Source organism: Onychostoma macrolepis, chromosome 04 (assembly GCF_012432095.1).
Source record: "Onychostoma macrolepis isolate SWU-2019 chromosome 04, ASM1243209v1, whole genome shotgun sequence".
Classification (NCBI taxonomy): Eukaryota; Metazoa; Chordata; class Actinopteri; order Cypriniformes; family Cyprinidae; genus Onychostoma; species Onychostoma macrolepis.
Window position 1 is genome coordinate 22,369,772 of NC_081158.1, and position 15,319 is coordinate 22,385,090.

The following is a 15,319-nucleotide window of genomic DNA, read 5'->3' on the forward strand; positions in this document are numbered from 1 at the left end:
ATAATTATCCACATCCAGCCGATTAATTGACATCTTGTGAAGTGGAAAGCTGTGTGTTTGTAAGAAAAAAATCCAACAAGACTTTAAACCATGGCTTCTGGTCAAAAGTCCATAATCCATAATAACGCTCCCTCCAGTGAAAAAGTCCATTCCCTGTTGTCTTCTCACATCAAAATCCCCCAACATATTTGTTTTGGACTGTTTTTGCTTGTAAACAGTGCTTGATCTGTGCATATTTCTCTCCTGATTCAGACGAGATTACTTTTTCACTGGAGGAAGCATTATTATGATTAGAGGACTCGGTTTGAAGTTAAAAATGTCGTAATGGTGGATTTCTTTTTAAATTAAAAACAGCTTTTTGCTTCACAAAACATTTAGTGTGTATTATTGTGATGTTTTTATCAACCTTTGGACTCTCAGTCTGACGGCACCCATTCACTGCAGAGGATCCACTGGTGAGCAAGTGCTGCAATGCTTAATTTCTCCAAATCTGTTTTTTCAATAAAGAAACAAACTCGTCTACATCTTGTATGGCCGAAGAGTGAGTAATTTTTTTTTTTAGCAAATTTTCATTTAAGGGTTAAGTTTTGCTCAGTACTCCTGCCTTCCAAAATCTCATTGGTCCCTCATAGCTGTATATTAAACATCACATGCATATGTTGGCTGTGATTTTATAACAAGTTGGTCAAATCGGCTAGCACTTTCTTAAGACACGGTGCATCATATTCTCTGTGTTGGAAGGAATCTGATCTCCTCAATGATGGGCTCACTGTGGCCTTGCGTTTGTGTGAGTGTTTCACAGGCAAATGAGTCTGATGTGATATTTGTGTTCTAGATGAGGAACGAAGCAGCCGCATTCATCATATGACTCATCTCTCTCTGTCCCGCTGTCTCTCTTTATCTACTTTTACTCACTTCAAATTACTCTTAGTACCTTTTCCTTTCCGCATGATTTTCTTGGTCCCACAGCATTGCTTAGTGCAACTCAACAACAGCCATTGGGTGAAGCTTTTGAGCAATATTCTGTTTTCCATTCAAACTGTGTTTTTAACTCTCTATATTTAAATATAGTTTATTATGTAATAATGTGGCTGATTATTCAAGTGTTTGTGTATTCATATGTGTGTGTGTGTTTGTGTTATTGGGGGCTCTAGGCTGTCAGTATGTTTGTGTCTTATTAAGATATGAATCTGTGCGTTTTGCCTCAACGCAGTGTGTCATCTGTCATCACAATCTCAAGATGGACACAGACATGCTCAGAGAAAGAGTGTGTGAGCTCGATGACGTGTCTGTCACATGGATCCCCCTGGCTGTGCTCGTAGTGCTCAGATTGGTTTTACTGTTGACTGTTTGCCCTGATTCATTTAAACCAGTGAAAGTTTTTTTGTTTTTACCACACATTTGGTACTTGGCAAGTGTTCATTTTGGACCCTAAGTGCCATTGTACAGTCATACACTTCCAGTTTATATTTTGTAATTGGACTTTGATCTTGTTATTTGTGCTGATTTTCCAGACAGAAGCAAATAGATATGACCAACAGAAAGAGAGAGATCTGGTTGTATGGATGTTAGCTAATAAGGATGTGTGTGGTGTCTAACCCTGCAGACCGACAGCCTGATGGATGAACAACAGGAAGGGGTGTTAAACCTCATCTAATCTGACCAAACACACACACACACACACACACAGTAGATGATTGTAAACAGCTATATACTCTCATTCACTAATGCACTTCCTTTAGGATAAGTAAATTATGATGCCTTCATGGACTAGTCTTATATAGATATATGCAACAGCCTTTACTTACAGTATTGACTTTTGACCTATAGAGTCTGTATGTATGTAAAGAGATGACGTGTATAGTAAGTGTGTGTGTGTGTGTGTGTGGGTGGGTGGGTGGGTGGGTGGGTGCATGCAGAAGGGATATCCTCTCAATGATTACAAGCTTTCATGATTCTGCACTGATCCTGCAATTTAGCACTCACTCCGCCACAGCACCACTATAAAGCTTATTATGTTTTCAGAGCTGTTTCTTCCCTCAGTGTGAGAGTTTGTTCCTAGTTGATGGCTTGATTTATTATTTATTTATTTATTTTACGGGAATTCCAGTCAACTAAGTGCAATTATTGTGTAACAGGTATTGTCTCTGTATTTTATTTGTCGATCATGTGATCATTTACATGCAAATTTATTTATTTATTTATTGTGATTTTTGTTTGAATTCTTCTAGGCAAAATTATTGTTACAGGTTTTGTCACTGTATTTCATTTAATGATCATGTACATAACAATTCATTGATTGATTGATAGTTTTGTTTATGAATTATTTTAATTTATTAACATAGAGATTGTGTCGCAAAAATAACAAACAAGTCAATTCCAGCGATTTCCAACAAAAATGTTTATGAATTTATGGATAGTTTGGAGTTGCTTGTATAATTATAATACATGTCATTTCTAGGTATCATTGCTTTTTTTCTATATAAAGGAAAACTTTGTAATAATAATAATGTTTGTAATACAATTAATAATATTAAATAATGCATGCAGAGTTAAATTAAAATTAGAAAATTCTAAATGTAAGTAATTATAACATGTAAATATAAATGTATTTCAATTCATTTAAAAAAAGGGCCACTGAAAGTATTGGCGGGGCAACTTGAAATCTGGGTCAGTTAAAAAAAGAAAAAAAGTGCTGTTCCTCTACTGACTGTAAGTGTCCTAAAAGGGCATGACATGGCAATTTCTAGCAATTTCTTTAATTTGTCTGTCCACGCTGAAAGTGAAAATGCAGGCAACACTACACAGTTTAAGCCAATCAGAAGATGTTGAATTTATGTGCAATTTTGAGGGACAAGATTTTTGGACCAATGAGATTTCAGCATGGGCGGGACTTTCTAAAATGACTGGTTAGGACAAAAACTCTGATTTAAATGGCCGATAGCTTGTGTATAGTTAAAACAAACTGTACAATAACTTTTTTTTAATCCTTTTTCCATACATATTGTTTACCATTGGCAATGAATGAGTATATCAGGAAGGACTGGAAGGAAGTGGTAGAAATAGAGGAAGATGAGATGTAGCTGCTGATGGACTCTCTTAAAGATGATCGATAGGGTCTGGTCTGCTTTTGAGTGATGGAGAAGGCCTGCATTGATTACACACCTAGAGTGGGAGGAGTCTTGATAGAAAGAGGAAGTGGGTGGCATTGGAGGGGTAGTAAAAGACGTCCCATGGGATCAATCAGAGGCTGTCAAGGCGGTGATGATTCTAATAATAATTTAGTATCATAATACTTAAACTAAACCCACAGAAGAAAGGGATATCAACAACTTTTTGGGGGAATGAGTCATTTGGCATCATGGGGAATGATGTCATATCTTTGCCAGTGCTCTTTTTAAGATGTTAGCATCACTCTCACTTACAGCAGGCATTGTGTCTATTTATGACATTCTCTGGAAAAAAGGGCCCAATTTTTCTATAATTCCATTAGAACTGCATTAGCTAATAGTTCACTTTGTTGTTTCCTCTACCGCAGTGGTTTATCACTTAGCATAACATGATGGGATCTGAAGTTTTGAGAGCCAGTTTATTGATTTATCCCTGATTTGGGGTTCATTTGAGTGTTTGTTAGAACAGAGCTCTCAGAAAACATGTCGGTTTATATTTATATGTTTGTAACAGCCACTATAATCCTGAATGAGCTAAACTGGACTGCGGCTCTGGATGAAGTCTTTAAGAAGAACAAGAGAGATGACCCGTCCCTCCTCTGGCAGGTGTTTGGCAGTGCAACTGGCCTGGCTCGATACTTTCCAGGTAAAGCCCCGGAATGAATAGGAACTCCATGTTATCAAGCACTTTCAATATTTACAGACATTCATAATAACACAAGAGACTACAGAAAGCACACAGACACTATATGTGCAGCCACTGCAGGACATAGTTACTGTCCCAAATGCATTTCATGTAGGGCTGCACAATTAATCTAATTTCTAATCGCGATTACGATTATGGATGCCACGATTAGCTACATAATCGATCAAAGCCGCGATTACAAAAATAAATAAACCATTAAAAATGCCCACTTGCATTATTCTGTGTGTTTAAGAGGTGTTTGCAGCGCGGGGTTTAACTAACTCAAACACATTGGATAAAAGACATTTAGTTGTGCATGATAGATATGTTAAACGCCAAAGCGGAACAAAATAGCGGTATTCGTTTGAACTGCGCGCCACACGGACCTTTTATCCGCTCGCCTCAAAAGAAAACAGCGCAGCGCGAGCTTAGTGCGCATTAATTTATTACAGTAGCCAGTCGCGATCACGCGCTAAACAACGCTGTGAAATCCAGTAAGGAGAAGCACTCAGTTCAGCGCAGAGTTCTCCAGTACAAATCACGTCTCTTTAATTTAAACTAGTTTAAAGCCAAATAAATCGGAGCTGTTATTCTCATTAACACTGATGCAGAAAGCAGAAGAAACAGTGCAACAACGATCCAGTTAGAAGACGTTTCAATCCACAAATCACCCACATTTACCATAGTTTTATTGTAGTAACACTAACGGTAACAATACGGTGGCAGAAAAATAGGATATTCATATTGAGTATTATTATACAAACCCGATTCCAAAAAAGTTGGGACACTGTACAAATTGTGAATAAAAACAGAATGCAATGATGTGGAAGTTTCAAATTTCAATATTTTGTTCAGAATACAACATAGATGACATATCAAATGTTTAAACTGAGAAAATGTATCATTTTAAGGGAAAAAATAAGTTGATTTTAAATTTCATGGCATTAACACATCTCAAAAAAGTTGGGACAAGGCCATGTTTACCACTGTGTGGCATCCCCTCTTCTTTTTATAACAGTCTGCAAACGTCTGGGGACTGAGGAGACAAGTTGCTCAAGTTTAGGAATAGGAATGTTGTCCCATTCTTGTCTAATACAGGCTTCTAGTTGCTCAACTGTCTTAGGTCTTCTTTGTCACATCTTCCTCTTTATGATGCGCCAAATGTTTTCTATGGGTGAAAGATCTGGACTGCAGGCTGGCCATTTCAGTACCCGGATCCTTCTTCTACGCAGCCATGATGTTGTAATTGATGCAGTATGTGGTCAGGCATTGTCATGTTGGAAAATGCAAGGTCTTCCCTGAAAGAGACGACGTGTGGATGGGAGCATATGTTGTTCTAGAAATTGGATATACCTTTCAGCATTGATGGTGCCTTTCCAGATGTGTAAGCTGCCCATGCCACACGCACTCATGCAACCCCATACCATCAGAGATGCAGGCTTCTGAACTGAGCGCTGATAACAACTTGGGTTGTCCTTGTCCTCTTTAGTCCGGATGACATGGCGTCCCAGTTTTCCAAAAAGAACTTCAAATTTTGATTCGTCTGACCACAGAACAGTTTTCCACTTTGCCACAGTCCATTTTAAATGAGCCTTGGCCCAGAGAAAACGCCTGCGCTTCTGGATCATGTTTAGATATGGCTTTTTGACCTATAGAGTTTTAGCCGGCAACGGCGAATGGCACGGTGGATTGTGTTCACCGACAATGTTTTCTGGAAGTATTCCTGAGCCCATGTTGTGATTTCCATTACAGTAGCATTCCTGTATGTGATGCAGTGCCGTCTAAGGGCCCGAAGATCACGGGCATCCAGTATGGTTTTCCGCCTTGACCCCACGCACAGAGATTGTTCCAGATTCTCTGAATCTTTGGATGATATTATGCACTGTAGATGATGATAACTTCAAACTCTTTGCAATTTTTCTCTGAGAAACTCCTTTCTGATATTGCTCCACTATTTTTCGCCGCAGCATTGGGGGAATTGGTGATCCTCTTCCCATCTTGACTTCTGAGAGACACTGCCACTCTGAGAGGCTCTTTTTATACCCAATCATGTTGCCAATTGACCTAATAAGTTGCAAATTGGTCCTCCAGCTGTTCCTTATATGTACATTTAACTTTTCCGGCCTCTTATTGCTACCTGTCCCAACTTTTTTGGAATGTGTAGCTCTCATGAAATCCAAAATGAGCCAATATTTGGCATGACATTTCAAAATGTCTCACTTTCAACATTTGATATGTTATCTATATTCTATTGTGAATAAAATATAAGTTTATGAGATTTGTAAATTATTGCATTCCTTTTTTATTCACAATTTGTACAGTGTCCCAACTTTTTTGGAATCGGGTTTGTAATATTAATATACTAAATATGTTAAAGGAGTAATGGAATATAATTACATTATTTTGTTAATTATTCTATCAGTTGATGTGGATTTGTAATTGACTGAATGTCTTTAGGCTACTGTTTTTCAATGCAAACACCATATAGTATAACCATATAGTTAGGCTACTTTTTTTTACCATGGTAATGAGATGCTGTACTTTTGGTTATGACCTACAAATGTATAAAATATGAGGCTGTTACAGTTTTCACAATGATACTGTTTTTTTTTCATAAAAATAAATGTACATCTGCATCCCAACTCAAGCTCCTGCTACTTATACCATGCATAATTTTACCTTTTTTTGCTTAAAGAAGAAACCAAACCAATGTATAGTTGACATTTGAGACTCAGTGCTATAGAAAAGCAATAAAAGTTTAGGAAGAGTGTTTTCAGCCTTTTTTATATACAGTATATATATTTTATATAAAAATATTGCATGCAGCTTCAAACAATGGCATAAATATGTTCAAAATAATCGTTATTAATAAACGCAATTACAATTTCAAGGGAATAATCGACAATTATGATTTTTGTCATAATTGTGCAGCCCTAATTTCATGTGAGGGTGGCATTTGGAGCAAGGACTGTAGACTAATGATAAGGACATAAAAAGTGTAAAGCAAAAGCTAGTGCACAGAACAGACAACACAGAGTGAAAGGGAATTCATGAGTGCTATATGACTATTAAATGACATCAGATTTCAGTTTTGAATAGTATAATTAATTGAAATTATAAGTGTAATGCAAGTAATGCTATTTTTCACCTCTTAGCTGTTGCTTCATTTTTTTTTTCTTTAGCATCAAAATAATATTAAATTGATTTTAATTACATTGTATTAAATTGATATTAAATATCAAACCTACATTAAATATTAAGTAAAATTGAATATTTTGTATTAAATACTTATATTAAATACCAAACCTAAATTTAAATTAAATATTAAGTAAATCAATATTAAGTAAAAAATAAACATTTAGTGTTAAATAATAAGATTATTTATTTGTTTGTTTGTTGTTTCTTAAGAGCCAGTACTTGAAAATGTTTTATCTATATTACAGGTCATAGTAATAACTTTAATCACCTCTTAGCTGTTGTTTAATTTTAGTAATGTTTCTATAGTATCAAAATAATATTCAGTTTATTTACAATAATTTTTTGTATTTTTATTAATTAATATGAAATATTAACCCAAAATTTTAAATTAAATGTTAAATCAAATTTAATATTTAGTATTGCATAAATTTTTTCTTTATTATTTATTCATTCATTTATTCATTCTTATTTTGTTCATACATCATAGGCCCGTAACACTAATTTGTACTTACACTAACTGTTACTTGAAAATGTTTTATCTTCTTCATTAGAAGTGATTATAGAAGGTTGGGAAGATAATAATCGTAATAAACCCATTATCCCACAATACCATCTGCTCTAGCTTCCCCTTGGGTTGACACGAGGAGCACACCAAACAAGATTGACCTGTATGATGTACGCCGAAGGCCCTGGTGAGCAGACCTGTGCTGCTTTAATTTACATGTGTCTGCTTATGAGAGAGATAGCAGGTGTTGTTTTTCTTCATTTTCTTTCTCAGTTGTTAGGCGTGATGTTTTTTTCTTGTGTGTGTTTGCAGGTATATTCAAGGTGCAGCTTCACCTAAAGACATGTTGATCCTGGTGGATGCGTGAGTGAAGTCTCTATGATTTACTGTTACACTTAATACACTGTACTCTCACTGACACAAACCCGGAAAGCTGCTCAAGCAGTCTTTCTCACAACTGATCCTGTTTCGATTTTGCACTTTGAGCAACTGGTTGATCAGCAGAATGTAATTTTTCATTGCGTGTGACACATCCCACGCTCTCTACTTAAAGAGCTCATGTTAGATCTGCATCAGAGTCATTTATCAACGTTAGAGAGAGAGAGATGCTGATTAAAGATTGACACAGCATGGCAATGCGCCAATGAGAGGTGAGAGTAATACACATGAAAAATCGATTTTTGCTTTTTTAGACTGAAAATCTTTGGCAGGCATTTAAATAACAGAGTTGTGTTAAATTAAGCAGTTTATGAATATAAAACTGTAAGCAAAAAAAAAGCATATTTTTGTTCCCATAATGTGCCTTAAACTGTTATTCCACACTTATTTATCATTAAAAATTTGCATTCAGAATGAAGAAGCACATTACAGGCATGCTTGGCATGTGAATACATTTATAATGTAGATGAAAAGTCAGTTACAGATATGACCCAGAAAAATACAACATCCATCAAAAAACACATTTTATCATGCTTAAGGGGCGTCTTTTGGTTACAAGTGAAATTAGCCTTGTTGTGTTAGAAAATATGGCCCAGAAGAGTTGATTCTGTTATTGCTCAGCCGTAATGATGATGGTGTTGTGCTGTCTGGGCGTTGAGCCCATTAGTGTAGATCAGCTTTAGCCAATCAATGTAGTTTAGCTTTATGACTAAACACTAAAGCCCACACACCTCCCATTGGAATCACAGAGTGATTATTAACCCGTAAAAACCTGATGCGGCATGTCAGTTCTGGAGACATTAAAAGCCTAAATGGGGTTTAGTCTTCTCTGGATGTGTTGTTGTTTTTTGTTATCTGCCAGCATTCAAACTTTTTGTGAGTGATTTTAGTTCTGTTTCCCCTCAGCTTTTATTTATTTATTTATTGTGTTGTCAGCTCTTTGGGCTATTCATAAATATAAGGTGTCTCTCTTTTGGATTGATTGATTTATTGATTTGCAATTAATTTTTTTATCTTTCTTGATTGTTGTCTTGCTGTCTCTCTATTTATTTTAAATGAGTAAGTTGTTTTCAGAATGAATGAATGAATGAATGAATGAGTCAATCAATCAATCAATCAATCAATCAATCAAAAAGAGCAACATTGACAATAACAGAGACATAGTCATTTCGTATAATTTTTTCCCCTCACCTCTTTAGGCTGTTCATAACAAAACATAACATAACATATAATATAATATGAAGTTATTTTCAGTTAGATGTCTATCTTTTGGATTTTTTTTTTTTTTTTGGACTTCTTTGGTCTGCCCATAACTATAAGTTATCTCTCTCTATATTTTGTTTTGTTTTGTTTTAGTTGTTTTCAGTTGGATTTTTTTTTCTTTTGGATTAAGATTTTTTTTCTGCCAAATCAAATAAAATGAGTGAAAATAATAAATAAATCTAATCCTAATAAATAAGCCTAATCTTTTGTAGCAAACTGTAGTGATTATATAGAAAAAGCATGTTCAAACTGTGTTCTAATTCTCTGTAGGAGTGGAAGCGTGTCGGGTCTGACACTGAAGCTCATTCGCACTTCCGTCAGCGAGATGCTGGAGACTCTCTCCGATGATGATTACGTCAACATCGTCTCTGTGAGTCTACAGGAGATATGTGTGTTGCTGAGAGTGTGTTTAAATGATGAACTCCTCTGACGCTCCTCAAAAAATCTTGATACCTGCTGAGTAGGAATAGAAAATTGGAGGGAAACAGAGGCATGGAGCCTCCAAGCATCCATAACGTCATAGTAAATTTTTTTGCGGTCTCAGTTAGGCACCGCTGAGGCGGCAGGCCAAAGAATTATTGATGTTTCCCATCCTCCTCTGCTCTAGACACTGTACAATTCATTTATGAAATGCATCGTTTATTTCATTTTCTTCGGGAGACTACTGACAGGAATAAAAATCACAAACTCTGTATTCTGCTTTTAAGTGAGTGAGTTGTTTTGTATATTTTCAATTAACTTTCTTCCTCCATTTCTTTAATACCTTCACGCTTGTATTTTATGGCCTGACTCCAGCTGTATGACGTTAGCTTGGCGTTAATGAAATTAGCCAGCAGTGCTCTAAGTGTATTGCTGGCTCTCAGCCATGGGACTTATATAGAGAACCCGAACAAAGCCTTGAATCTAAATGATTTCATAACAATCTTTGCATGTATGTGAGCTGCACCTCACAGATTTTTTACGGATAACTAACTACGATGCTTTTATACGGTTTCAGTTCAACAATTCAGCCAAATCTGTCGCCTGCTTTGAAAACCTGGTCCAAGCAAATGTTCGTAACAAGAAGATTCTGAAGGAGGCAGTCCAGAAGATCACAGCAAACGGCACCACTGACTATAAAATCGGCTTCAAGGAGGCTTTTGACCAGCTCTCCTCAGTAAGAATATGTAATGTAGCTGACCCAAAAGCATTATGAGACCATAATATCACTCTTTTTACCCTTCAAAATATTTACCTACGCAACAGCTTTTTTTGTCACAAAATTCTTCTTTTGTGATGGACTTTTTTTCTAAAAGTTATATAATGTGTAGCCTATGCATTGTATATATTGAGATCTAATCTGTGTAAAGGTAACTTTTTTAGTTTGTTGCGCCATCTTGTGGCGTACGCTAGTTATAGGCTACTGGAGAAAACTAGCAGCAATGAATAATAAAGCTATGGCATCACAGTACATCTTCAAGTTATATATATATATAAGTTATAGTATATGTATATATGTATATATATATATATATATATATATATATATATATATATATCTTTGCACTTTCAAAATGATTTGTTCCTTTTATAGATGAATGTTTCAAGAGCAAACTGTAACAAGATCATCATGCTATTCACTGACGGAGGGGAGGACAGAGCTTCAGAGATCTTTGATGAGTACAACAGTGAAAAGACGGTGAGGAACCACATGGACACACACACACACACACATTAATCGGGACGCGCCACAGACTTCTACTGTTTTTTATGTAACAGCTACTAATAAATACTATGCACTAACATTAACAGAAAACTTTTATTGCGTTTTTAAAATGTGTAAATATACACACTACCTTTTAAAAGTACAAGTCTCTTTTATTCATCAAGCCTGTATTTATACAGAAATACTTTTGTGTAAAAAATTCTTTTTTAAATACTAAAAAGTTAAAAAGAACAGAATTTATTCAAAATAGAAATCTTTTGTAACAATGTAAGTCTTCACTATCACTTTTTATCCATTTAACACAGCAGCACAACTGTTTCCAACACTGATAATAAAATCAGCATATTAGAATGATTTCTGAAGGATCATGTGACACTGAAGACTGGAGTAATGATGCTGAAAATTCAACTTTGCTTCACAGGAATAAATTATATTAAATAAAGTATAGAAAAATATTATTTTAAATCGCAATAATATTTCACAAAATTGATCAAATAAATCAAATAAATAAGAGCATAAGAGACTCCATTAAGAAACATTAAAAATCTTACTGATACCAAACTTTTGAACGGCAGTGTATATACAAACACCTGGTTTTACAACATAATCATGTCAATATCTTTTGTCTCTCTCTTCTGTCAGGTTCGAATCTTCACCTTTTCTGTGGGCCAGCATAACTATGACAAGACACCAATTCAATGGATGGCTTGCAATAACAAAGGTAACACTGAAATCTAATGCTAAGAAATTTGGAAGACTTATAATATATTATCACATACTAAGATTTCAATGTTTCCTGCAGGTTATTATTATGAGATCCCCTCGATTGGAGCCATCAGGATCAACACCCAGGTAAATGACAGTGCGTCATTCACATAAATGTGACTCCTGTCCAGCATCATATATGATAGTAACCAGCATCCTTTCCATGCAGGAGTACCTGGATGTGTTGGGTAGACCCATGGTGAAAGAATACAAGAAAGCAAAAAGTGTACAGTGGACCAACGTTTATGTGGACGCTCTAGTACGTCTAATGTTCTATATATCTGGCTGATATTAGGCTGATTCTTTTTTTTTTTTTTGTTATCAACTTTTTATTGTTTTTTTACACACAACATCATAACATCCATTCAAAACAAAAAACAAAAACAGAAAAAAAAATAAATAAATAAAAAAAAATAATAAAATATATAAAATAAAAAAATATATATAAGGCTGATTCTGAAGTATTGAATAGCTGTTGTGTTTGTATTTGTGTTGCAGGAATTGGGTCTTGTGATTACAGGCACTCTGCCAGTGTTCAATAAGACCATCACTAGGAACAGTCAAGACAAGAATAAGGTGGAGTCAGTGAATTGATGTCTTGTGAATCAGATGAACTGAAGTGGAACACGTTCTGTTGTAATGTCCTTGTTATCACTTGCAGGCCCAGAGCCAGTTGATTTTGGGGGTGATGGCCATAGACGTGTCTCTGGATGACATCAAGAGCCTGACTCCACATTACACTGTAAGGCGTGAGAGCGTGTGGGTGCGATCTGCACTTCTTAATTTACGACCGATAGTTTGCAACATTGAAGAGCTTGCACAAGCGTTGCATTGACCTGTAGCAGCTGGGTCATGTTACCAGTGCTGCTGCATTCCTTGTGTTTAGTAAATCTTGTTGTTTTTTTCTTTTGTTTTCAATGCAAATCAATTTACGATTAATCGCATCCAAAATAAAAGTTTTTGTTTTCATAATATATGTGTGTGTATTGTGTATATTTATTATGTATATATAAATACACACATACACAGCATATATTTTGAAAATATTTACATGTATTTGCATGTATATATTTATATTAATATAAATTATAACACATAAATATATTTATATATATATATATATATATATAAACGTAACATATTTCTCATATATATATATATATATATACGCATACATGCATGTCTGTGTATTTATACATACATAATAAATATACACAGTACACACATACAGTACAGGTACAGGTGCATCTCAAAAAATTTGAATATCGTGAAAAAGTTCATTTATTTTTGTAGCTTATTTCAAAAAGTGAAACTTTCATATATTCTAGATTTATTACATGTAAAGTAAAACATTTCAAAAGTTTTTTATTTTAATTTTGATGATAAGAGCTTACAGCTCATGAAAGTCAAAAATCTAGTATCTCAAAATATTAGAATATTTGCATTTGAGCTTCATTAAATGACCATCCCTACAGTATAAATTTGAGGTATCTCTTGTTCTTTAAAACTACAGTGATCCTGAAGACAATCATTGACACCCTCCACAAAGAGGGTAAGTCACAGAAGGTCATTACTGAAAGGGGTGGCTGTTCACAGAGTGCTGTATCAAAGCATATTAAATGCAAAGTTGACTGGAAGGAAGAAATTGAGTAGGAAAAGGTGCACAAGCAACAGGGATGACCGCAAGCTTGAGAATATTGTCAAGCAAAGCCAATTCAAACACTTGGGAGAGCTTCACAAGGAGTGGACTGAAGCTGGAGTCAGTGCATCAAGAGTCACCACGCTCAGACGTCTTCAGGAAAAGGGCTACCAATCCACTTCTGAAACAGAAACAACGTCAGAAGCATCTTACCTGGGCTAAGGAGAAAAAGAACCGGACTGTTGCTCAGTGGTCCAAAGTCCTCTTTTCAGATGAAAGTAAATTTTGCATTTCATTTTGAAATTAAGGTCTGGAGTCTGGATGAAGACTGGAGAGGCACAGAATCCAAGCTGCTTGAAGTCCAGTGTGAAGGTTCCGATGTCAGCGATGATTTGGGGTACCGTGACGTCTGCTGGTGTTGGTCCATTGTGTTTTATCAAGTCCAAAGTCAATGCAGCCATCTACCAGGAGATTTTGGAGCACTTTATGCTTCCATCTGCTGACAAGCTTTATGGAAATGCTGATTTCCTTTTCCAGCAGGACTTTAGCACCTGTCCACAGTGCCAAAACCACTTCCAAGTGGTTTGCTGACCATGATATTACTGTGTTTGATTGGCCAGCCAACATGCCTGACCTGAACCCCATATGGAATCTATGGGATATTTTCAAGAGAAAGATGAGAAACAGTCGATCCAATAATCCAGACGAGCTGAAGGCTCAATAGTGCCTCAGCAGTGCCACAGGCTGATCGCTTCCATGCAACACCTCACCGATGCTGGAGTTTGTGCTAAAGGAGCCCCGAACAAGTATTGAGTGCGTTAATGAACATACTTTTAAACATAACTTTACGTAACTTGAACTTTTCTGTTTTGCAAATCCTTTTTTTTTATTGATCTTAGGAAATATTCTAATATTTTGAGATACTGGATTTTTCACTTTCATGAGCTGTAAGCCCTAATCATCAAAATATGTGACCCTGGACCACAAAACCAGTCTTAAGTCACTGGGGTATATTTGTAGCAGTAGCCAAAAATACATTGTATGGGTCAAAATTATAAATTTTTCCTTTATGCCAAAAATCTTTAGGATATTAAGTACAGATCATGTTCCATGAAGATATTTTGTAAATTTCTTACCGTAAATGTATCAAAACTTAATTTTTGATTAGTAACATGCATTGCTAAGAACTTCCTTTAAAGGCGTTTTTCCTCAATATTTTGATTTTTTTTGCACCCTCAGATTCCAGATTTTCAAATAGTTGTATCTCGGCCAAATATTGTCTGATCCTAACAAACCATACATCAATGGAAAGCTTATTTATTCACACACAACTTGACACTTAAGACTGGTTTTGTTGTCCAGGGTCACATATAAACAAAACAACTTTTGAAATGTTTTACTTTACATGTAATGAATCTAGAATATATGAAAGTTTCACGATATTCTAATTTTTTGAGATGCACCTGTATTATGTAAACAACACTTTTATTTTGGATGCGATTAATCGCAATTAATCGTTTGACAACACTAATTTTAGTTTGAATGAGTTCGATACACATTTTATACAATAAAGTTAACAAAATGTTTTTTTTGTTTTTTTTTTACAGTTTGTTTATGTTTTAAGGTTGCACTGATATTTAAATTTTGGTTGATACTTATAAGCCAATAATTATTATCACATTGTTAAATTAACTAAATAAATGTTTTATTTAATTATTTCAATAAAACTAAAATAAAAAACATTAAACACTAAAATAAAAATACTTACTAATAATAATAATATAAAATACTAATAGGCCTACTAAAATACTAACTAATACTAAAACCAATTGTTATAAATGCTACAAGTGAATTTAAGCATCAAAACATAATGACATATAATATTATAATATAATATTATAATATTAATATTCGTTTTCTTTCTTTCTTTCTTTCTTGACCAAAGCTGTAC

At 35.0% G+C, this 15,319-nt stretch overlaps 1 protein-coding gene across 1 annotated transcript in view; it reads left to right on the forward strand.

Moving 5' to 3' along the window:
• cacna2d1a (calcium channel, voltage-dependent, alpha 2/delta subunit 1a) overlaps positions 1–15,319 on the forward strand; it is an 88,117-nt gene that overhangs the window by 47,856 nt on the left and 24,942 nt on the right. Inside the window, exons 7-17 of the mRNA XM_058772487.1 lie at positions 3,685–3,816; positions 7,676–7,745; positions 7,871–7,921; positions 9,530–9,629; positions 10,257–10,415; positions 10,833–10,937; positions 11,607–11,685; positions 11,767–11,816; positions 11,899–11,988; positions 12,228–12,305; positions 12,391–12,471. Coding sequence (XP_058628470.1) covers positions 3,685–3,816; positions 7,676–7,745; positions 7,871–7,921; positions 9,530–9,629; positions 10,257–10,415; positions 10,833–10,937; positions 11,607–11,685; positions 11,767–11,816; positions 11,899–11,988; positions 12,228–12,305; positions 12,391–12,471 — 995 coding nt within the window. The remainder of the gene's footprint in view (positions 1–3,684; positions 3,817–7,675; positions 7,746–7,870; positions 7,922–9,529; positions 9,630–10,256; positions 10,416–10,832; positions 10,938–11,606; positions 11,686–11,766; positions 11,817–11,898; positions 11,989–12,227; positions 12,306–12,390; positions 12,472–15,319) is intronic.